Genomic DNA, 24,177 nt, shown 5'->3' with positions numbered 1-24,177 from the left:
TGGGGGAGGAGGCTCTCGGCCTGAGAGTTCAAGACAGTGGAGGAGATTAGGAAAGAAGATACGGATGAAATTATGCCCCAAAATACCTCAAAGGATGGATTATACATTACAATTTATATCAACACAGTCTCAAACTCAAAGATGCCCCTTTTTGGGCTTTTTTACTTCTCTAATCCGATCTTATTAAAGTAATTCTGTTTTTCTTAAGAGAGTTCTGTCTTCTAAACTTGGCTTTGTTTTAAAGGAATAGTTTGACATCTTTGGAAATATCTTTTTTTCGTGTTCTTGCTGGTGAGTTAGGAGAGAAGATCGATACCTCTCTCTTGTCTGTATAGTAAATATTTAGCTGCAACCGGGAGCCAGTTAGCCTAGCTTAGCATTAGGACTGGAAACAGTTGGGAACAGCTGTTCTGTGTTTGTCAAAAGGTTACATATACACAAAATATATACATTTTTGTAGCATAATTGTGGCTTTATTAGAGAAGACATATACGGAAGGAAGATAGTGTAGATAGAGAATGACATGCAGTTAACGTTTTGTATCTTTTGTTTAGTCTGAACAAAAATCAAAGCGTAAAATGTCAAGTTGTGGTTTGGAGAAGTTTCAAATTTCAAAGTTTCCAGCGACTACAATATCTCTTGCTTAGTGAAAGGAACAGTACTTCCCTTTATATAACTGTCAACATGGCTGCAAAGCCTCCATTGCTTGCAGTTACATCTAAATAAAGTCCAATATTAATGCTTGTAACATAATTTCAGCTAACTAGAAGGCTCTAAACGCTCTTTGCTTGTATCTGTATCTTCATGCAAACAACTACAAATACATAACCAGTAATCATCTTACAACAATGTGTGAATGCTCCCAAGTTGGAAGAATGGGAGGTTTTCCTGTTGTGGATGCAGCAATGCCAGGACCACTTTCAGCCCCCCAAAAGCAAAATGTATATTTCAACAGAAACAGTGGTTAATTGCACACCCTGTTGTGTAAGTAGATCCACTGTGCCTTTTTAATAAAGTGGGGTTTATACAGGCCTATCGTTGCTGCTGATTGGGTAACACCTCTGACACACCCACCGAAAAGTACCGCAAAGCCCATTGCACACTGCTTTGAGGAAATTAATCACAGAAGAAACCGTACTAAGAAGGTTTTTATATTGAACGTGTCTCACGCAAAAGACAGGTACCACCTGAAATAGAGTTGAAGCTTCTCAGTTCAGTTTTAAATGACCAGGCTTCAGTCAGCAACATAAAGGTGACCTCTTCACGCAGGACATTCTCCACATGACAAATTAACAAATCCAACAGCTGCGTCATCAATGTGAGTGTGTAATGTGATTTACTTCCATATCCTATCCTATCCAGTGACGACCTGTGCTGTTTTCTTGCTGTTGTCGTCTGTGAAATCAGCAGCTGCCATATACCGGTCATGTGCTGGTTAACGCACACCACAGATAAGACGTTTCACTCGGAGACACAGAAGCAGGTCACTTACACAGAGATACACACATACTGTGTGCCACGCTCTGTGTGACGCTAACAAGATCATTTTCACAGCTGTCCTCGTATGCTAGCGGTGACAGCAAAAGTTCAGAAGTCAAACAGGAGAAAATAGGTTCACTGTGTTTTTCACATCCTCTTTTACACCTGTTGCTTACTGTCCTCTGTGGTGTGTGTTTGTGGACACACACACACACACACACACACACACACACACACAAATCATCGGCAAGCGTAGAAAACATCACACACAAACAGAGTCACTCACTGAACATCAGCACTTCTTACATAAGAGCTCCTCTTCCACACAGACAACTCCACAGCACAGTCTGACAGAGTCAATGTCAAACTCTGCATGAGAGACAAAATGGGTGTAATTCGTGCGTGACCACTCAGTTGCTATGTGCTGAAGTGGATCGATCTGTGTGTGTGTGTGTGTGTGTGTGTGTGTGTCAGTGTGAGACTGTGTCAGTTTGTGGTCGTGAAAGCCCCACTGAGAGAGAGGAAGCTCAGCTGTCAGTAGTTGTCAGGCCTCTGCTTTTCTCTCTTTCTTTGCTGATCCTGCTAAAGCTTACCCCCCCCCCCCCCCCCCAACCCCCTTCCTCCTCTTTTTTGTGCCCCAACTGCGGCTGGCTGGGTTTGAGGTCGAGGTGGAGGCACTGGTTTGTACAAGCATGTTGGCCAGAGATAAGGAAATGTGTCACAGGACCAACAAACCTCCCTCTTAGCTGAACATCTTACGAACAAACACACACATACAGCAAACAAGTGTCAGAAATATTGCTGCCAAAGCTGAAGGCATTTATTCCGTGATATGTGATATTATAAACAGAGCTTAGACCTCGCTTCACCCTGAGATTTAGCACGTTTGACCTTCTCACCTCCTCTGTTGTCTTTCTTGTACTCTTTCCACTGCTCTGTCTCACCCCGTTTAGGGTGTTGCTCATGCTACATCAGCTGCTCACGTGCAGAAGGAAAAGGAACAAAACACCAACTCTGCTCCACGTTTGTTGGGGGGGAGCACTCATTTCTGTGTGTGCATGCCGACACTGCCAGACTGGTGTGGCGTGAAATGGACATGAGAGGATGCGGGGCTGAAAGCGTCTGTGGCGCCTCAGCTCTGCTTTCAGTTGGGGTCGGGATAGGGGCTGTTGGTGAGGGGAGTGTGTGTGTGTGGGTGTGTGTGTGTGTGGGGGGGGGGGAGGGGCTGTGATAACCCTCCCCAGGCTCTGCTTGAGTGAGAGAAACTCAGATCACATTACAGAGCTGGAGACTTGGATGAAGTCCCAGAGTGAAGGCAACTACTACTGGGCTGATGGGAGACACATTTATGAACTCACAAACAAGCGTACACACACACACACACACACACACACACACACACACACACACACACACACACACACAGATTGATAAATCAACTTTATCCCCATATATCCCAAGTTGATTTGGATGCACTTAATCACTTCACTTCACTCAGAGTGCAACCTGCTCCAGCTGTTGTTGTGTCTGTCTTATCTGTCTGGCCAACTAATTAATTCCTCTTCACTCCCATTAACTCCTCTGGCCCGCCTCATTATCACCGGCCCCAGCAGAAGTGCCAGAAGGAGCAAGAGTTTTGTGAGTGGCGTGAAGGGCCATCAGTGCAGCTGATAGGAAACAGACCTGTTGTTGGATAAGCACTTGTGTCTGCCAGAGCCCTGAAAACTCACACTGATCCACAAATATCTCAATCTTTGTCACCCCCAGCCCTGGTTGTACACTTTCCTAGTCCCTTTCAAGTAACATTTCCATTGACTTACAACACTTATGACTTAAGACAAAGGCTTATTGTTTCCCAATAGGGGCGCACGTGATTGTAAAGTAAGTGCAATAGCATTCTTCTTACAGTTAAAGGGACACAATGTGACTTTTGAAAGAAGAAATAACCTACACTCACCCCTGTTCTTTTTCATCACCAGCCTGCATCCCTGACTAGGTCATGGTAGGGACCAAGGGACATGTTTATGTAGAAGCGAGGAGTATATTGGTTTAAGACTCTGCTATGTGCCAAGTTGTACTGGCTGAACCAGCGGAATCTTTCACTCTGCTGAATGATCAGGTTACTCCGCTTTTTTTCGAGGTTATTGTCAACTTTGCACCCAGTTGAACCGCTTCTCAATCGTTATAGCCTCATTCTCTTCCTCCTTCAAACCTTTGTGCAGGTATGTAGGATGTTGTGTAACATAGGAGGTTCAGTTTGAAGTTTTCTTTATTCCTCCTCCTCTTACATAAATCTTAGCACCTGGGTACAGGTGTCCCAACCGTTTGGAAATTCTTCATTGGTGACTCTATCAGCTATGGTTGTTCTGAGCTCCAGTTCCCTTTTCTTACAGTTAATCTCACTATTTCTCCCCAGTTAGCTTCGCGTATAATGAATAAACAGCATTAATACACCAAGTAAAAACAAATGATTGTGTTTTTCAACTATACCATCCTGCACATCACTCTGTTCTAACCGGGACTTTTACTTTTCCCCTTCAGCTATCTACTGACTGTCTTCTCGTTGAAACTGGGATCTCTCTTGACTAGACCACGTTATCTGAATGGGTTATTGGCGTGGGGGGGGGTGGAAAGGTCACGGTAAAGAGCATTTGATTGGTTTCTGGGGTCTGGTCCTTTCCTCTAAGAGCCTGGGTAAATATAGCCTGTATCAGAGGCCTATCTGAAGCCACAGTAACAACACTCACCAGGCCCCGACAGACCCATGAGGGACTGGTCTCTGTCGTGACACACAGACACAGGAGGATCTAGAGACACGCTCATTCATGTGTAGAATCTGCCAGGGGTTTTAGAGGCCATGACACAATGTTAATGCATGATCATAGCCCATTGCAAACTGAGGAGTTTAAAAGGAAAGGAAATTAAACAAGGGACTATCATATATCATTTCAAATATATGTAGCTTAGAAAATAGTATTACTCTGCTTTGATTGATTAATCAAGCTGTTACAGTTATTACTTATTGTATACACAGCAAGCATGTAGCCAAAGAGAAAGGCAGAACAAAGTTGAGGTCCAAACTGTTGTATTTTTGTCAGCTAAGCCTAAAAAGATAACTTATGTTGTTCAGCAGTGCCATATTTAGTTAACTTCAGTTTATCTGGCAATATTTAGTTAGCTACCCCTCAGCTATAGTGGGTGGCACATTTTGAGTAACTTATAAGCAGAATTTCATAAACCTGGGTAAAAAAGAAGTATCATAAGTAGCTGCGCTCAGGATTGAGGCACTAATACTAAATCACATCACCTACAATTAAGAATAAACTGGTTGCTCAAGTTTGGCTGATTATTTGGTAATTTATTGGTCTGATAATTTTCCGATATAACTGAAATATAATTTTACATGATGCTAATGCTACATGGTGTTAAGACCTTGAAAACAAGCGGTGTCTTTGCCTGCTTGTGATTAAAGTTGAGCCGAGGTCTGATAAGGTGGGACCTTTTTTTAATGAGAGTTCTGAGGAATCCCTTTACGTCAGAGTTGCATGACAGAGCGAGAAGCGTGTGGTGAGTGAGATTTGACTGAACCAACTTTGCATGGGCATGTGAAAGAGAGACGGATGGAGTGAGAGACTGAGCAAGAGAGAGAGAGAGAGAGAGAGAGAGAGGCCTTATGGTGACTCAGCATAACAATGTCTGCTGGGCCTGTATGACCTCGTTCATCAAGCTGACGCTCGGCTCCCTTTCTGCTCCGCTCTGGTTGGATTCACAAGGAGAACGCAAGAAGGGCAAAAGGATAGAGAGACAGAGAAGAGAGGGGAGGGATAAGGAAGAAGAGAGGGAGAGAGGAACAGTGGCATGTGAAGAGAAACAGGACCACGAGTGCTGAAGTGGGGAAGACAAGAAGAAGATGTTAAAGGGAAGAAAAAACACAAATGACAAGCAGAAATGTTTAGGAAATAAATGTGTGAGTGAGATCAGAAACAGAGAACAAGGAGGTGAGATAATGAAAGATAAACTGTGACAAAGTGAAGACAAGAGAGGGGGGCCAGAGCGGCATCGCTACAGTAACAACCAGTAAACACAGCAGCAGCATGGACGTCAATTCTGTTGAATGCAAGTGTGTTTAAAAATCTGTGACATGAAGAAGTGCAACTTGTCCCAACACACTGGCATGGCTTCTATCAAGCCTTTACTTGTACTAATACCTGCTGCCTTGTTCCCAGACACAGCTCTTTAACACAAACACACTACGCTGTCATCACTGAAAAAACTAAAAGCTCATATACAACAGCAGACCTTCACCGAATCGGTTTAAGGGGCACGCAAGTCAATTTACGCATTTACACTCCCTCAACATGTGAAATCAGTTGTGTAACGTCCTCTGTGGGTGAGGTGCTTTCTGACTAAAATAACCCTGATGTCGTCTTGGAGACATACAATCTATAAGAGAAAGTGTGCATTACAAACTGATGGAGTGGAGTTTAAAAGACGTGGGCATTTACTAGGCAAGGATGGTCTTACAAAATACACCACCAAGTTGCATTATGGGAAATGTAGTATATTTCTGGTAGTTTTTTCCCATAGTGATTCTAGATCATGCTATTCTTGTAAATAACCTTTTGAGTTGTTAGGATACTAGAAGGCTAAGAAGGTGGACATGGTAAAAACATATAGGACTACCTGCTAACATCAACATTTTACTTTTGTCACTGAACTTATTGGCATGTAGATACCATCAATTTTTTAGACATTTTATACTGTGACTTTATTACTTTTTTCGACATGCTGTACTAAGACTTTTTTAACTTTACTGTGGTTCATATAGTATGAATTTTTATGTTTCTTATGACATACTATTACCTTTTTATGACATATAACTTGTTAACTATAAATTTTAATGATGTTTAAGATTTCCTAAATCATGACTTTATGACAGACCATACAATTATGTTTTGCATGATTTGTCATAATAGTGTCATAAAAGGTATTGTATGTAAACGCATACTATACCTTTTATGACACTATTCTACGACGTTTTATAATCTATACATTACATCATCTTAAAGCACTGCTCCCCCTAAGTGGACTCTATAAGTTATTTGTACATGCCCATTATGTCCCCAAACTTAATGGACTAAAACGCAAGAGGGGGACTGGGTATCAGGGATCAGAAAAAAACTGAATTTCATTGACATGACAGGTAAAAGTGCAGAATGTCTAATAAGGTCTGAATGTATTTCAATAAAAAAGTAACAAAAACATTTAACTCAAGTCTGTAAACTAAGATTACACCCTGGAGGGGATAAGATAATGATACCTTTATGTTTTTCTCTCCAGGTCCAAGTCAGGTTTATAAATGACACATCTTCCAAAGTAGTTGATGTAATCACAAACATGGAGACACACTGCTGGGAAACAGAGCTAGTTGAGCTTGTTAAGCAGTTTTTTTCCAACAGAAAATATAATAAAAAAAACCTGGGCTTCAGGGCTCCTACACCAAACTCTTAGTGAGAAGGAACGTACGCAAGTGTGTGTTAGCCGGGGGAACAGCCAGCACCCTTGGCAGGTGGCGGTGTTTTGACTTGATAAATGTCTGGGGCCTCTTGCCTCCCCCCTCTCTCTCTCTGCTCCCCTCCTGTACAGGATCAACACACACTGCCTTGATAACAGGCACATGCACACACACATAACTGAACCCTATCACCCAACAGGGTTTTCACAGTATCATCACAGCAGCATCTGCCCGTCAGTTTTGTTATGAGTACAGTGACATTGCAATAATATTACATACTGTAAACACAAATAACTCAAGGGGTGGCATTGTGAACCGTGGACAGGAGGAAGCTCCCTTTTTGACTCGCTTCAATTAAACAATCAAAGAAGACGTCAAGAGGCATCTTTAAGTACAAAGTCTTTATTTCGATTTTTTTTTTTTTTTTGGTATGGCTTCTTTGAAGGGGCTGTAAAAGACATCTTTAGTGAAAAAAAAAAATGCAATGATGCAACCGGACAAGGACTGTACTGTGGTTGTCGTGCACCAGGGCGAATCCACGGATATGGTGACTGAAAACAAAATGATACGACACCTGTGGCTCTGCAGGTGTGCCTCTGCCGGTTAAATGACATCAGTGCCACAACTATAGTCATGGTAACAAAAACAATATGCTATTTTAACTTAGTACCTCATATAAATACCTACATATAAATATTGTAAATGTACTTGATGACTGAAAACATTTCAAATTGCTGTACATGAATGTCCTTCGAGAGCAACAATCTCAGTGAGAAAGAGGAGGAAAAGAAATACACTGGTGTCTGAGCTCAGTGTCAGCTACCTTTAAACAACGATACACAGCCCTCCTGGTCCCCACCGCCCACATACTGCATGTGATTATTATCTACATCCATTTGAAAATATCAAGACCCAAGTAAGCCAGATTAATGTGACCGACTGCTGAAATGCCAGTTACAAAAGGGCTCTATGCACTTGGTTCTGTGGTGGGGGGGGGGGGCGCTAGAAAAAAAACCAGGAGATTCTAAAAGAAGTTTCTCTTTTATTAAGGCCTCTTTTTAATGAATAAGAATATTAAAAAATAAAAAAAAAGTGTAGTCCAGACATCACAGTCTCAAAACAATGGAGCCCCCACTGTCTTATATACTTGAAACTATCTTTCCGTTTTGTCCTTGAGGCGAAATTTCTCGTCGTCCTCCTGTGATGTGGAGAGTTTGTTCGCAGTGCAGACAGTGCTTTACCTCACTGTGGACGGCACCAGGATGGGATCACACGGATGAGAGGCTCGCCGTATACGCCTCCCCAAATCACCACCCAATATCTTACTGTTCCCCGAGTGTCCTAAAGCAGCAGCAGTGCCCTTCATATCCGCCCCAGATACTCTGGAGACGGGAGGAAAGAGGTGCGACATGTCCCAGGTGGCTCTCCACTCATCCATATGCACCATGGACACACATCTGATTGAGCCATAAACATTATAACATTGATAATAAAGGCATACAAACAAATATTGACAATTACATTAATACAATAATAAAGGACAATAAAAATTATAATAATAATAAAAAAATGAAGTGTCGGCTTCTGGAAGTGACCACATATTTTATGCTGTTTAGCTTCCCAACCTGAACCTCGAGAGTCCTCCAACCCCTCCCAACCCCTTTAACCAATGAGCAAACGGCTCATTCTGATCCTATAGTGCAATAGACCCACCCTTTTTCCTGAAAGCCTCTGCTGATGATAGCTGGGTCACCCTATCGGGCGTTTTGCCATCCTCTGTCCAAAAAGGTCTGCGTCCACTACTCCCTCCTCCTCCTCCTCCTCCTCCACCTCCACCTATAGGGCTCCTTCTGCTCCGCTTCCTTCACAGGCTCACTGCATACGGTCCGGCTGGATGTGCTGCTGCGGGGCGTAGTGTAGGAAGGCCTGGGCCGGGCCTGCGGCGGAGGAGAGGACGGTGGCCGGGGCTGTTGCTGCGGCGGCCGGACCGGTGGTGGCTGTGGGGCTGGTGGCGTAGCTGTAGCCGAGGAAGCTAGCCGGGGAGGCGGCGTACGGGTACTGCTGCTCAAAGGCCGCCTGGGCGTACTGGGAGTAGGCTGCGCTGTAGTCCATGTAGGGGCTGCTGCTGATGGCAGAGGAAACCTGAGAGGGCAGCACCAGGCTGGGCTGCACATATGCTTGTGGGTAGACGTATGGCTGGGCCAACCTAGACAGACACAAAGACCGGGGGGGGGGAGAAGGGTGTTAGACAGGGGGGTGCTGAAGCGCCAGAGAAAGAGAAATCTCAGGGCCTGGCTTCCATTGTTTACATTACTCCCAGAGGGCAAGCATGTTTGGGAATATAAACTCTGTGTTGGCGTTCTGAACTTAGCGTGTTCTCACACACATCCACCGTTATTAAAGACTAACTAGTCGAGAGGCAGAGGAGGTTAGGAGGCGAAGGTGACTCAACCCTCCGTCTGTGTCAGTTAGAAAAACCTACAAAACCTGTTAGGTTGGGCCTCCTGGGCTAGATGGGAGGGGTGGTGGGGGGGGGGGTGAATGACAGAGTCAGCCGTTACTGGCAGGTTTTCAAGCTCCGGCATCAACAGAGTGTTTTAACAGCTGCTGCTCTTCACTCGCTAAACACACTCTCACACACACACACACAAAAAGGGAAGTACATGACGGCTTTGCAGAAGTTGCAGACTCCCAGTTCTCACTTGAGGGTACATCTCGTGATCACAGGCGGCGATGCTAGCTGAGGGAGATAGAGGTGGCGGGGGAGCTCATCAGGGGCCAGCTTTCAAATGTAGCTGATTACAGCGGCTGGGTTTGGGGGACTGTGCAGTCTCTCCTTCTTTGCCACTTTACCCGTGAAGGAAAGGCAAGGAGAGACTGGTAGAGGAGTCTATTTTTAACTTAGGACTTGAAGTATCTCTCCTTGGTTTGCCGTCTTCAGGGAGGGATGGTTGTGGCAGTGAGAAGCCCACCCTCCATTTAAAGGGTGATGTAACAGACTCTTTTGGAGAGCCTTTATCTTTGATACTACGTATTTAAGGGAAATACATCCACAGACAAACACGAGACAAAGACAAGATAGTCACAACAAACGTCACAGATGCCGCCTCTCAGTACTGATGAAAATCTTCCCTTCATGGACTGTATTTAAATTTCAGTCTTAGCTTTTTCTTGCCCTAAAGATTTAATCCAGGAGAAGAAGCGGATCAGTAATGAGAGGCAGCCGTGAAGTCGACACAGCAAAAGATGGAAGCATGCATGGATAGGGATGTCATCACGCTCTCATACACCCACACACACACACACACACACACTCTCTCTCCAACTCCCCCCTTGTCTCTTCCACCCACCCACACCAGTTACAACAGCAAACCCCCAAACCATGCCATAATAGGGAAAGAGTCACACCACAATCAGCAAAAACCTCTTCAGTTCATATCACACAGAAGAGAAAAGATAAAGTGACACTCCAATCCATCACAGCACACCGCACTGCACTCTCAAGCCATCACTGGCACCTTGGAGAGAGGCTGGCTGGCTGAGGGAGGGAGGAAGGGGGAAGTGTGGGGGGGGCGGGCAGACATGTCCTCAAAACCCCTCCTCGGGACTAGTCCTGCACTGTGGGCATCTTCTGATCATCTGCTGGTGCACTGGTCAGCTGGCAGCAGAGAGCAGCCATGGCAGAAGGTTGGATAGGAGGATGGCAGTGATTATTGTCAGAAATAACATTAAGATCTATTGCATCATTGAGTCAATACAAAAGATGTATATTCATTAAAAATGAAGGAGAATCTCACCTATGATATGACATTGCAAACACAAAGACAGAGAGGCTGATGGTAGCGTTAGCTAAAAGAAATGTGGAGTTTTTCCACCATGAGGACATTTCTAACAGTAGAAACAAGTCAGAGGCTCACTGAGACGCCTGGTGAGTGAAGGGGAAAGAAATTACATAAAACCAGATAACGGCAGCATGGAACAAATAAGCAAATGAAGTTAACCCCGACCCACGAGCGCAATCTACACTCTGCCCTCACAGTGCTATTGAGCTACGCACAAAGAGGCATTCACTCTCACACACAGAGATGGTCACATAATGCTGTGGGGCATGCGTGCTTTCACTCGCATCATGTAGTAAAATGAGCCCGCCTTCTCCGCGGTGCGTCTCCACAGGCTGTTTTTGCCTTGATCAAGGCTTAAAAACCAAGTGACCGTGTTTAGGTTAAGTGGAATAGTAAATAATGTACGCCTGAAGAGAGTTAAGGAGAGACAAAGCCCTCCTATAGCATATCTGTGGTGTGCCCAGACAGATGGAGATGTAATTTGTTTTTTAGCTGCTATCAAAAAGGGAAGAGAGGGACGGGGACCAGGGCCAGTTGGGGACAGCAGTGAGCTCCCGGGGGCCACCGAGATACCAAGTGGATTGTGGGGAAGTTGCAGGGGGAATGTGGATGACGGCCAGGAGACCAGAGGTCAGCTGGCTTTGTGCTGACTGCCAGTCTGTGTGTGTTTGAGATAGTGTCACTCAGGCGGACGGAAACACTAGAGAGAGAGAGAGAGAGACGCTAAAAACGTTACAGATACAGGCCGAAGTGATCATCCTCATCATCATGGAGGCACCATAATGAGCTGATGTGAAAAGCCTGGGCGATGTCACACCGAGCAGCTAAATATTTCTACACGATAAGACAAAACGACCTTCAGCGCATGACTCACTGCAACAAAGTGTGAAAGCAGACAGGACTGGACTGGGTGTGTGTGGGGGGGGAATTAAACAACACCTCACAAGACTCGTAAGGCGACTTGATGTTCCTTCCTTGCCTCTTTTGTTTCAGAGGATTGTGCATGCAACAGGAGGAAATAATGGTGTTTTGTTTGGCACCTGGAGAGGTTAGTTTCCTAGGGAGCACACTGCCTCATTAAGCATTACCCCCAGATACCACCCCCCCCCCCCCATCCCCTCTTTAAACCCCCTCCTCCCTCACAGTCTCAGAGGTGTCAGTTTTCAGCGTCTGTATCCGACACACTGCTAGTCGCAGCACTTCAATTGGATAAATCAAAGTAAAAAAAACAGTGTTTAAAGTAATAAAAATAAAGGGGAACATGATGCGACGTGGGAAAGCGTAGATAAATGGGACGGCGTGGAGGAGGTGATGCATGAGAGGAGATGAATTTGCGAGCACACTGACAATTCCTCCCCTCCCCATCAAAACTATGTTCCCGACCTCGGTGACCCCCTCTGGCCCGCACAGTCCACGGCATCTGCTGACACACACACACACACACACACACACACACACACACACACACACACACACACACACACACACACACACACACACACACACACACACACACACTGCTTCAGACCATGTCCTCACACCATATGTTGTCAAGGTTTTTTTTTTTTGGGGGGGTAGAAAAGAGACAGAAAGAAAAGCCACTTGTGCCCTCTTGCATCTTAGGGAGGCCTGCGTCTGTCACCCGCCGCACATAGGAAACTCAGAGGCAGGCGGACAGGTGCTCCGTGCGCCTCTCTAGGGGTGGTGGTCATGGGAGATTAAGGGGGTGTAGAAGGCTGTAACACGAGCCAGCACCTGTCTGGCAAATGCCTCAAAGCAGCACTGTGCTCCACATTTCAAACCCTCGGGGTTTCTGTGCCATCCGTGCTCACTATGGTAGCTGGAGCACAGACGTTGGAGGGACTTTCCAGTGTCCCCCTCTGGTCTTGGAACATGATGGGACATGTCCCTAGTGGACTTCGGGATTAATCATTCAGACCCAGTAAGGTATTACAGAGGCAGATATGGCAAATATTAACTTCTTGTCTTTTTTGGGGTTCATAAACCTTAAAAAAAAAACTAAAAAACACCAAATGTTTCTTCTTTTGTTTCGTGGATTGTCCTGGGACTTCCGTGTAGCTCTTAAGCACTCTGGAGTCAATATTTGTCATGTAATTCATGAAATGTCAGACTCAATTAAAGTGCACTTAACATTTTAAAAAGAGCAAGTTGACATCCACCTTTTTTTTGACCGAGCTAGAGTCACAGAATTTTTGTCATTTATGCTCAAATAGCTAACCGATTATCTGTTGTTGTTGACCGTTCATTTTCTGTTCAGCTCTTTCCTGAAAACATATTTTAGGCTGCAAGTAATTATTACCTTCATTATAGATCGTCTGTTGATAATTTTGTTTCTATTACTGGATTAATAATTTAGTCCGTAGAATGTCTTAAAACAGTGGAAAAGGCCCCTGGTCAAACATCTTCTTCAATTTATAATGAGCAAATTGAAGGAAGCTAGAACCAACAGATGTTTTCATTTATACTTGACAAATGATCAAATGATCAACCGCTTCTTCTCAGGGCTACTTAGATCTCAACGTAGGAATGTTGCCGTTTGTTTGCATTTCTATAAAGCACCATGAATCTAAATCTGAACACAAAACCAAACTTTTGTAAAGTTAACTTGACTCCTCTGGGTATGTTAATCTTCCAGACAGATCCGAGGGTTTTTTGGTGTGTATAATATGAACAGTGGCGAGAGATGATATCCGAGGGCTGCGGGGGATGAGGAGACTCATTACATCAGTGAAATGCACATTAGCTGCCCAGCAGACCGTGGCTCCGAGACGCTACCCAAGCTGTTTCTACAACACAGCCACTTCTAGGAAGACGCCTCAGCGACGGAGCCCACTCAGGCAGCTACACGAGCCAAGAGGACAGAGGTCCACAAGTGAGTCACACATTCACCTCTGGAATGCTCTTCTATTACCACAGATACGTGAAACATCACCCGGCCCTACAAAACTCAAATATGCTAATAGACTACTTCTGGAGTTGCATGTGGACACAGAAACTGACATGTACTTTCCAGGGGCCCCGTTTGTCAAAGAAACAGTAGCCTGGTGGCGTCCCACAGAGTGCAATACAAGCGCCCACTCCCGCTCACTTACCCATACTGCCTCTGGATGAGTGCTGGGTGAATGGGCTGCACTCCGATGGATATGCCTGGAAGATAGGAGGACGGCTGTCAGACACACACACACATTTGCATTTACAGAGGAGGACCAGAGAACAATACACAGAGGGCACGGAGAGACAGAGGCCGTGCCTGTTTCCAACCTACCACAAATGGAACAACAGTTACGAATGCGTAATAAGCACCAGTAAAGCATGTATGCACTGGGGAAACTGAAAAATATTTGGTATTGACAATTTAAAATATGCTGCATATGGACCGTATGGGTTGTGTTACTGGACTAAGACTGCATGAACCCGGGTACACCTGCTTGCAGCTCTAGTTTTTAAAACCAGTTTTATTTGAATATAGTTTTGTTTATTTATTGTTTTGGATATTCATACCTTATGTTCTAGGTCTTACGCTGCAATCACCATTGGTTGATCAGGACCATTATTTCCACGACTTCATGGTTGCGTTGCCTGAACATTAACACAACATATAGCATCTCACCTGTCTGTATGCTGCGGGGTTTGGCCCCCAGGTAGGCCAGGTTCACATTGGCCTTCCTGCCGTCGATTATGGGGTTGGGGTCCTTGCAGGCTCTCTCAGCTGCTCCTCGGTCCGTCATTGTCACCTGGTGACGGAGTCAAGAGTCGTCAACAAGGTTTTAAAAAATAAAATAAATGTATTCATCATCTCATGTAACGAACGGTAGCACGGAGTCTCTAGCACGGCTGGTGATAAGTCAACTATTCAGGTAAAATAAAAACCAAAAGCACTCGAGATGCATAAGAAATGGACTTTGTCTGTTGGTCTTATCACAACCACCCCTACAGGCTCTCCACTGTCGAGAAACAACAAACAAAGAACACAATGATAAGCTTTGAAAACTGCCCACAGCAGCAGTAGCCAGCCACTTGACTGCCACTCAGGCCCGGCAGACCTGCTGAAATATGGTTCTGGGAAGAGCAACAAGGAGCTTATCCAATTAGGGACACATTTATTAAGGAGATTGGTATTAGTCCACCCCTCCTCTCTCCCTCCCGGCATTAGACGAGCCCTTCTGTTTTGATTGCCACATTCTGCCAACTCGGGAGAGTTCAGTCACCTCGGTGTGCAGCGAATGTAGGCCACGCCGTGCATTGTTCAAGAGGACGTTTTTAAAAGCAGTATGCCTCTTCATTGTGGAAGGATCCGGAACAAAGCCTACTCCAGGGCCTGTGTTGTGAACACACAGGAAGGAACAAGGCTGTGTTTACACTGTGAAGAGCCTTGCTGTGGGGGGGGGGGGGGTTCTACAAATCCACCTCTAAAGTGTGTGAAAAAAGGTGCGCTCAGCGTTTGGAGCGCCTCCCTCCACTCCTGTTGCCAGCTTCCTCTCCGACTGGAACGCTCAGAAAACAGAATGAGCAGGTTGCCTCACGCCACACAGAAAGTGCTGATCAACCACGGGTATGCACGCCGTGTCCCTGGCAGCACCCTCATCTCCCCGAGCCTGTTTAACCTGAAACACCGGCCTCAACACACAGCCGTTGGACACCAGCTAGACTCACGGGACAGCTTTCCTCTGAGTTAGGGAGTTGATGTGTAAACACCGAGAGCAATTGTCTTACGATTCTGACTTTGGAAGATAAACATGCACACATGGCAGTTTTCCATTCCTTCTTTGGCCCGACAGTACTTTAGCACTGATGTGTCTTTTCAAGGCTCTGGTAAATATTTGCATTTCTTGTGCTGCTGCTGTTCTTTGTGTCCAAGAGAGAATAACCATCTCTATGTGTCTGGAACAGGACAAGTAACCCATTATTGTAGGTTTAAATGAGACATCACAAGAGTCCTTGGATATTTCTTATTAATCTGACTTAAAGCAACTGCCAGGGGCTCAAGTTGTGATAAATGTGGCGATAAACAGCACTTTTCCCACCATACACAACATGAACAGAGATCAGAAGGCAGGCTCGGTTAAAGTACAGCGTAGTTTACATTTTGTTAACTAAAAGGTATTAACGGCTCGTTCTCCAAACAGACTCAAAAAAAAAAAAGATAAGATCAAAGGGAAGCTTAACATAAATTTGTAGAATACTAGAGAGCCAATTTGTCGTTGTAGGAATTTCTTTCCAAGCAGCCAAGATGTGATGCAAATCATGTGCTACGGCCGACCGCTCCGTTACTTGACAATGGAGGGTTAGGGTGCACAAGGTCAACCTCCCCACTGCTCCAAAATAACCATATAAAGCGAGCAGGGAGTGCAAACTGTCTCACACACACACTCACACACACACACACACACACACAGCCATAAGATGGGGCTGCTCAAGGGTGAGGGGGGGGGGGGGGGGGGGGTCCATTGAGGGGGGGGGGGGGGACATCTGACATATGTTGAAATATAATCTTCTTAGTTACCCATCAACTTGTGTGATCCCTCATGCCCATTAAGCTAAAATAACAGCAAGCCAGTCGAAAAAAACAAAACAGATGCTGTTTAATAATTATGCGAGTATAAGCTTCAGTGAAGGATTCCCTTTGACATGCATCTAAATGACTACATGCAGTAGATGCACCTCACAAGGATGCGTATTCATACATAATTCCCCTATGGCGGAAAGACACCAACGCGCACAAAGGCAAGTGTTGTGCAGACATCCTAAAAACACGCATGTTTTATTGACAAAAAAGCAAGTTATAAATGTGGTGCGGTAGTGTTAGAAGTTGTGACTGAGAGCTACGTGTCTAATGGTGGATGTCGGGTGCCATGGCTGCTGTTGTTGTTGTTTGTACTCACAAAGCCGTATCCTCTGGATTTACCGGTCTGCCTGTCCGTTATCACCACAGCCTCGTCAATGTCCCCGAAGGCCTCGAAGTATTTTCTCAGTGAGGCGTCGGTGGTGTGGTACGGCAGCCCACCGACGAAGATTTTGGTAAAAGTAGTGTCTTTCTGGATCGCTGAGGGATGCATGACTTCCAGGGCGCCGTTCATGAACTGATGCAGAAGCATTGGTCAGTCGTGGGAGAGAGAACACCAGAGGCACGCTGGGAAATAAAAAAAAATGTACTAAGCGCCTAACAACGTCCCAGCATCAGTCCAACACAACTGAGTATTTCACTGGTATTACGCTGCAGCTTCCCTCTCGTGCTGTGACCTCCGCTCCGAGTTGTAGCAACCTGATGATGACAAGTACGAGCTGCCGAGGACGCGTCCAAACTTCTTTTCTTTGCCGCTGTGAGGAAAAAGTGCCGGGAGCTTTTATATGCCATGACCGAGACCACGCCCACCGAACCTCTAGACCAATCAGCGTGACCGGTGAGAGCCCCACTTGGGCAGCGGCTCCTCCCATTGGTCCGCCTTCCCCGGCGCTGAGCTGCACCTGCTTTTGTCCTTTACGACACAAAGAAAAGCCCGAACTGTACGGCAGAAAGCGCGGCTCTGCCACATGGTACACTGTACTACTGTAATGAGGAAGTAATTGCCTCGGCTTCTGACCTATTTTACCTTTTTCAAACTTTAAAAAAAAGCAGCCATTACAGTATGATTATTATGCTTTTGCTGCGACTTCACGTTATAATTGTGACATGGCGCATACACCCTGAACAGGACGCAAAAATACATGAATTATGCGATGCAGTTATAAACAAAAGAACAGTGGATACCACGCCACTTCAACTAAAACACCCGTTTATGCTGGGCCTGTAAGCTTCCCTTTAAAAAGTGTCCCATCATGGGAAATCACGGTTTACTTTTACAATATTCTTTTTTTATATCTTCTTTAAATTAGAGTCCGGAATAGTGGTACAGTACAACATGCCACGGAATATTAATTCATTTGATTTTTCCTTAATCCCTTTTGGAGAGGACATTTTTATTTAGCCCGACAGGTAGACATAGCGGTGTGTCCTTTCGTTGAACTGGTTAATGTACAATATGACTACTTCATTGGACCAGTCATAACAGGCCACCTCTTACTACCCTATAATAAAAGCAAATGACGGGCACATTCTGCAAAGAAAGAAAAAAAGCACTGGAAACATGTGCACTGGAACTCAAAGCTCTTATTTTTCCAGTGCCATTGATGCTTTCAACACATCTCTACATGCTGCGTAGAAACACTGATGACCTCTTTGGACAAAAGGGCCGATCCAAAGGGTCCATGGCAACAGGTCAATCCAACAGTAAAAGCTTTCTAATTGCCTGACTGTCCAAAAAAAACTCAATCAGGTAAAATAAACTTGGTACAGCACAGGACACAGTGGTGTAGAGGTGTGGTACTAGTGTCACCCCTTGAAAAGCTGAGAGGAGCCGGTGAACTGTGGCAGCGGCATATCTTCCCGCTCCTGGTGCCTTGGAGTTCCACTGCTAAGTACCAAGGGTCAAGTTAACAGTTAGGTGACACACTAATGACCTCAATAAAAAGGCATTTGATTCACACCGTCTCCTCTATGAACTGGTTCACTTTTCACACATGGCCTTTGTAGCGGCCCATGCTACCTCATTCATATCCTCTTGGTAAATTACCCCCATTTCCAGCCATGTATCCTCGCCAAAAGGACTTAACCTGGATGAAGAACCCCACTGAACTGCTTTGATCTCATTTGTCCTGCTTTGCTCTCTAACCTCAGCTCTTTGACTTTCCCCACAGGTAACTGTTGCAGTTAAGACACTGAAGGACAAAGTGCTCCACCTGCTGGTCAATTTGGGTTAAAACAAGCAGACAGGAGGGGTCATTGTGATACAGATGTCCAAAGTTTATCATTTTTGATGTTGTGATAATTCCAATGTAAAGACACCAACATGTGTGAGACCTACATCATAGAGAGATTTACAGCTGAAACACCAGAGAGTGGTTAAAGGGTTGGCATGCACAACACAGTTCTGTGAATCACTAACACACCCGTAAAACACCAAACACAGTAGGTTAATATTTAACCTACTCCCTCAGGGTGGAATAAACACGTTCGAATCTAATAGTATGCACTTGGTTATTTATTTTACATCCCAGTTTTAGTCACGGAGCTAAACCACAGAGTAACAGCAAATCATAAGAGAATGAAAAGTCTTTGGACAGCTGTAAAAAAAAAAAAAAAACAGAAAAAAGAAGAGGAGCTGGACACATAAAAAATATGAAGCGTCAAAATGAATGCCAAACAAAGTCCTCCCTTTCTATGATGACCCCTACGACAAATTGTCACGTAGCTGTCATCAACGCCAGGTTGGGTAGGCCCCTCTGATTGGTCCATGTACAGAACGCAGCAGCACCACGGCATTGGTCCAGGTGTTTGCCAAAAGGAAGGAGTCAGTCTCGAGCGCACACACACTTAAGCAGCAGGGCTTCCGCATTTCTTCACAAGAGATGCGACTTGGCACGACGAATCTAAAAAGACAGGAGGGAGCCGTCAGTCACAAAGAACATTCTTCTTGATTTTTTCAAGAAGAATTTGTTCACTGTGTCCCCTTTTTGCACAGAATAAACAGTGTCACACTTCAGCAGACAAAAATCAACCAGTGCAGTTGACTTATTGTTAATCATTGCTAGCCTGTGTTCAATGTTTCTTGAATCATTTCACTGTTATCTCCATAATTACATAAATAATCATTAAATACCTCTTTGAGTCATTGAAAACACTGCCATGCCTTAGTGCTAACAAGCTAAATTCTCTAAAAATTCCTGACTGTACAAGTGCAGCTTTACAGCACAAACTACAGAAGCCTTCAAAATGACCTCACTCAGGTCAGTACAGTACCATTCCCATACTAAATGGCTACTTGTGGTATTACATGGCAGTACAGACATCGGACTCGAGCCCACGTTATCCATGCCAGGGATCACGGGGTGCCTTGAAGGCCCCAATGCGAGTCAAGTGTGGCAGCCCCAATACAGCGACCGCGGTCTCCAGGTTTACAGACAGTGGCTGCGCTTCTCTCACCATTTCTTGTTCCGAGGCTTCAGCTCCTCGGCAGCGTTCCTCAAGAAGATGTAGTTCTTTTTCTGGGGGTTGTAGTACTCGTGTCCCTGACGAATTCAGATGAGAGCACAATATTACAAAGAGAGAAGGCCAGCATGAGGTGCATGCCACAGTTTTCTACTATTGTAGTTGAACTACAAACACCTGCTCACCACAATTGTAAATATTTAACATCTACCTTTGACCAGTCGTAACTGGAGGCGTATGCAAAGATGTTGCCGTTGCTGTTGAAGCAGCAAGCTGTAATAGGCTGGTCGAGCTGCTCCGAGGTCTTCAACTTGGTGCGGGCGTCTTTGTCCCAAAAGCTGAAGCGCCCGTCTGAGCCCACAGTAGCCAGCGTGCCGTGGACAGGATGGAAGGAGATGGCATTCACCTGATTGGGGGGGGGGGGGGGGGTGAGACATGATGAAACATTTAAACTAGTTTGGTTAGTGTGACTATTTTGTGCAATGAGTCTGTGAAAAGATACACAGGCTGTCCAGCAAAGTGGGTGTCAACCACATTGCATTAAAAATCAGTGGATGTGACAAATGCAATCATTTGCATTTGCAATCATTTTTAGGTTCATCCGTTACAAGGTATTTATCACTATTGTCCTTAGTTCAGAATGTCTGTTGTGCAAAAAGGTCTATTATAAGAATTTGTATCAAAACTGTTGACAATAAAGTCCACAACCTGGTAGAATGTGTCTATGTTCCAACAGAATGTGTTAATACAATCTCATTTAAGAGCACAAAAGATACAATCCTTTCACAATGTAAACACTGTTTTAGAAACTGTGAACAACTTACAGCATAGATGTCCTGTGGAGTGGTTGTGTTGGTTCCATTCGACCTGTGACACTTAAAGGTGAAGTTGTCTTTGGCTCTGAATGGGATCAGGGAACACATTCATGTCATGTTTTGCTTCAGGCCTTTGACAGTGATAGCAGTGTCTTAACGTATTGATTGTTTTAGACACTCACGGGTTTGGAGGGTTGATATAGTGGATGGCCACTCTGCCCTCAATGCTTCCCAGTGCAAAGCCAGTGGGCTTGTTCTGCTTGTCCTTGAATATGGCAACACAGCGGTGCTGCGGGACCAGGGCAGAAATGTGCATTGGATCAAAAGATAGCTCCTTTTCATTCATACCTATCTTAAGTTTGACATTATATCTAGCATTAAGTAAAATAAAGATAATCCGGCTGTACATAAAACTACCAGATAAAGTGGCTCGATGTATACACAATTAAGAAAAGACATTGAGAAAATATTCCATGGAGGAGAATAATTCACCTGATGTTTGAGAGGAGAATCTATTCTGCGAAACTCAGAGGGCTGGTTCTCCAGCTGGTACACTATCAGGCCTCTATCCGCTGTGGCAACCACAGCCATGGGGTACACCTACATATAACCAGGGAGGTGAAAAAAACAACACACAAAGTCACATATTTAATTATCTACTCACCAAGTATTACAATGTTTGTCATTATCCTCATAAACCACGTACAACATCTGCACAGTAGCATCTCTCTGGCATCTGCAGAGACATCATGGGATTGGGAGAGCGGGTGTCCCAGAACTGAAGAGAAAAACAAAATGTAGATATGCCAACTATCTGATTAGCTCTGATAAGTGATTAGCATGGTTACATTTAAGTGTCTACACAAATGCATCAACAAAAAAGTCTCAATAGTTGCCATCGCAGATTGATAAAATGCTGATGGTCCAGAGGTGACTGAAATTAAGATTACCATAAAACTGGAAGCAGAATGGCCAATCGTATTTTTCAGATATTCTTGGGATCCTAAATGCAAAGAACCAAGATGTGTTGAAATGTTCTGTGTGCTGTAGTACCTTCAGTGTTTTGTCCCAACTGCCGGTCATGATACAGCTGTAGTTCGGGGCTTTTATCCAGTGGATTGCTTTGATCGGACCGTCATGCTGGGAGGAGAAACGGTGAAGAAGTGTAAGATGATTCTGCTTCATTATTATGACTACATAGTCAATTTGTTTACTCTCATCCAACCTGTGCAATCTGCATAGCTTGATTGCTGTTAAGATCCCACATCTTGGCTGTTTTGTCACAGGAAGCAGTGAAGACTTTACTCCCATCCTGGTAAAAAAAGAAACGCGCATCATAAATGATTCCACGGCCCAGCAGACAGCATCTACTCCGGGGCTTTAGCTACTTCGTATGATGAGACTTACGTCACTCCAGCATACATCCAGCACTGGACCTGTGTGCATCTGTTGGGCTTTGGGGACAGTCTGCCCATTGTCCTGAACCTCCCAGCACCGGACCTACGGTCAGATGATACCACATACATAGACTGTGTTTAACCATATGATACTCATTATCTGGTGCAGAAGTAGTCCTTCATGGAAGACAAGCCTGGTGAATAATATCAATTAAACCGACACCATTATTATCATTGAATAAATAACTCACATCGTTGGCCCAGGATCCTCCTATGAGGAAGTTCCCCGGCATGGTGGGGGGGCTGAACGCCAGACAGCTGATGCTGTCATCTGGAGGTGAAGTCACTTCAACATCCTGTAGGAACATAAACAAATAAAAACAGTTTTCAGAGAACCATCATAAGAGTATATAAAATGCTGATGTCCTGTAGTCTGCTGGTTTACCTTCATGGGGTTATGGCTGTCTGTTGTTGCGGTTCCAAAGACTCCTGCCCCTGCTGTTCCAAACCCGGAGGTTGTCCCAAATAAACTCATAGTACATTAAGGTTATTCGTACTGTACGCCTGAGAGAGAAGACAGAGGCACGGTGTAATTTACACAATAGCAGACTGTCATCAATATCATCAGGTAACAAGTAGCATTAGCTCACGCACACTGCATGTAGCGTTGCATCTTAAAAAGGGCGTGTAAGCAAGCACATACTGTACATTACTTTAGCTACCGACCTTTCTCATAACACTCAGTTATCAAATTAATCGAAAAAAAGATTAAGGTTAGATATCAGGAAACAAACCAAAACAGTTGCCACTTGGCAAGACGATGCTAATGTTGACGCTAACTCACGTTAGCTACATCAGTTACCATTGCTAGCTCCAAATGCTAACACCAGCTAGCTTGTTAACGTGAGAACATATGGGCAGTTTGACCGTGTATGGTGTATACAATACGTTTGAGCGTATGTAACTTTAACATTCTCTATTTCAGTAAGAAAACAACGTGATATTTCAACGCTAGCTACCGTTATCTAAATCAGTTGCGGTAGCAGGGTAGCTAACATTAATGTAACGTTAGTGGATTAAGACAAACTTTCCAGTGTAACACATTATTATCTGCAAATAAGTCTCACGACCACATGGATATACTCACCCCAAATGTGTACTATAGATAAATGTGCCGTAACGCTGGAAATGCCCAAATAATTTGGCGCATCAAACAATGTGGCGCTTGTTCCTCGGTATGTCGCAGTTTGATGACGTAACGGACCTGGTAAAACGAAAACATGCAATATCACGAGCAAAACGCTTGGAGGCAGTGCATGAAAGCAAGTCACGTTGATGGAAAGTATAACTAAAGTAACTCAGATCTGTGTGGTATAAACTGACGATTTTTCGGTATGTATCTCGTCAAAAGCTAGTTTATCTCAGATCAGGTGGAAAAGAAGTGAAGGCCAGGTTACCATCGTTCCTAACCGATAAGCCCGAGTCCCAGTAGTTCAAGTGTGAACCTCATCTGCCTGCCACAAAAATGCACCCTCATAGTAGTAAAATATGTCTATGTGTACAATACTAGTGGAATGCCAACCACAATCAGAATCACATTTTTCGCCCAAGTGTGCATTGTACACAGGAATTTGACTCTAAACTTGAAAGAAAGATTAATACGAGAAATATATCAAAATGACTGTACATACAATAAATATGATTTGTGACAGTTTTCAGGTGAGTAGTGGAGTGAAATGTACAATATTGCCAACTGAAATATAGTGAACTAGAAGTAGCATCAAATAGGTACTATAAAGTACCTCAACATTTTACTTAATTATATAATGATACTATGTACGTTTGTACTGTCCAACACTTTAACCAAGCCTGTTTTCTTTTTATATTCAAATTTTGCCAGTTGTAATGCGTGGGATCTGGGATGATGACGTGGATATACTGTCAATTAGAGGACCAGTAGGCACGCATTAACAGTCCTTAAGCAAAACAGAATTGCACCGTCTTAAATGGTTACTACTAGTAATGTTTACAGATGTTTGTAGTGGAAAGGGAGGAATCTTCTCGTTAAAAGAGTGTATAGGGA

General features: G+C 44.4%; 2 protein-coding genes across 3 annotated transcripts; both read right to left on the bottom strand.

Moving 5' to 3' along the window:
* Positions 1-7,380: 7,380 nt before the first annotated feature.
* On the bottom strand, positions 7,381-17,191 carry LOC142954548 (RNA-binding protein 38-like). The gene is made up of 4 exons (XM_076095632.1): positions 16,740-17,191; positions 14,468-14,591; positions 13,950-14,004; positions 7,381-9,200 (listed from the first exon to the last, which is right to left on the bottom strand). The coding sequence occupies exons 1-4, from the start codon at positions 16,950-16,952 to the stop codon at positions 8,867-8,869; spliced, it is 726 nt and encodes a 241-aa protein (XP_075951747.1). The 5' UTR covers positions 16,953-17,191; the 3' UTR covers positions 7,381-8,866.
* Positions 17,192-18,917: 1,726 nt separating this feature from the next.
* On the bottom strand, positions 18,918-23,354 carry rae1 (ribonucleic acid export 1). Of its 2 annotated transcripts, XM_076095631.1 has the most exons (13): positions 23,242-23,354; positions 22,540-22,658; positions 22,346-22,450; positions 22,105-22,197; positions 21,923-22,009; positions 21,751-21,837; positions 21,404-21,475; positions 21,190-21,297; positions 20,880-20,986; positions 20,707-20,782; positions 20,094-20,288; positions 19,877-19,962; positions 18,918-19,323 (listed from the first exon to the last, which is right to left on the bottom strand). In XM_076095631.1, coding segments are annotated over exons 2-13 (1,107 nt in total). In that variant the 5' UTR covers positions 22,630-22,658; positions 23,242-23,354; the 3' UTR covers positions 18,918-19,322. The 2 variants fall into 2 exon arrangements, with proteins under 2 accessions (XP_075951746.1, XP_075951745.1); XM_076095630.1 differs by lacking the exon at positions 18,918-19,323 and having other exon boundaries at positions 19,873-19,962.
* Between the last annotated feature and the right edge of the window lie 823 nt (positions 23,355-24,177).

The sequence above is a fragment of the Anarhichas minor genome, unplaced genomic scaffold, assembly GCF_050575085.1.
Source record: "Anarhichas minor isolate MPS153535 unplaced genomic scaffold, ASM5057508v1 ptg000021l, whole genome shotgun sequence".
In the NCBI taxonomy this organism is placed as follows: Eukaryota; Metazoa; Chordata; class Actinopteri; order Perciformes; family Anarhichadidae; genus Anarhichas; species Anarhichas minor.
The sequence above is the reverse complement of the archived record's forward strand: the minus strand, read 5'-3'. Positions and strand labels throughout refer to the sequence as shown.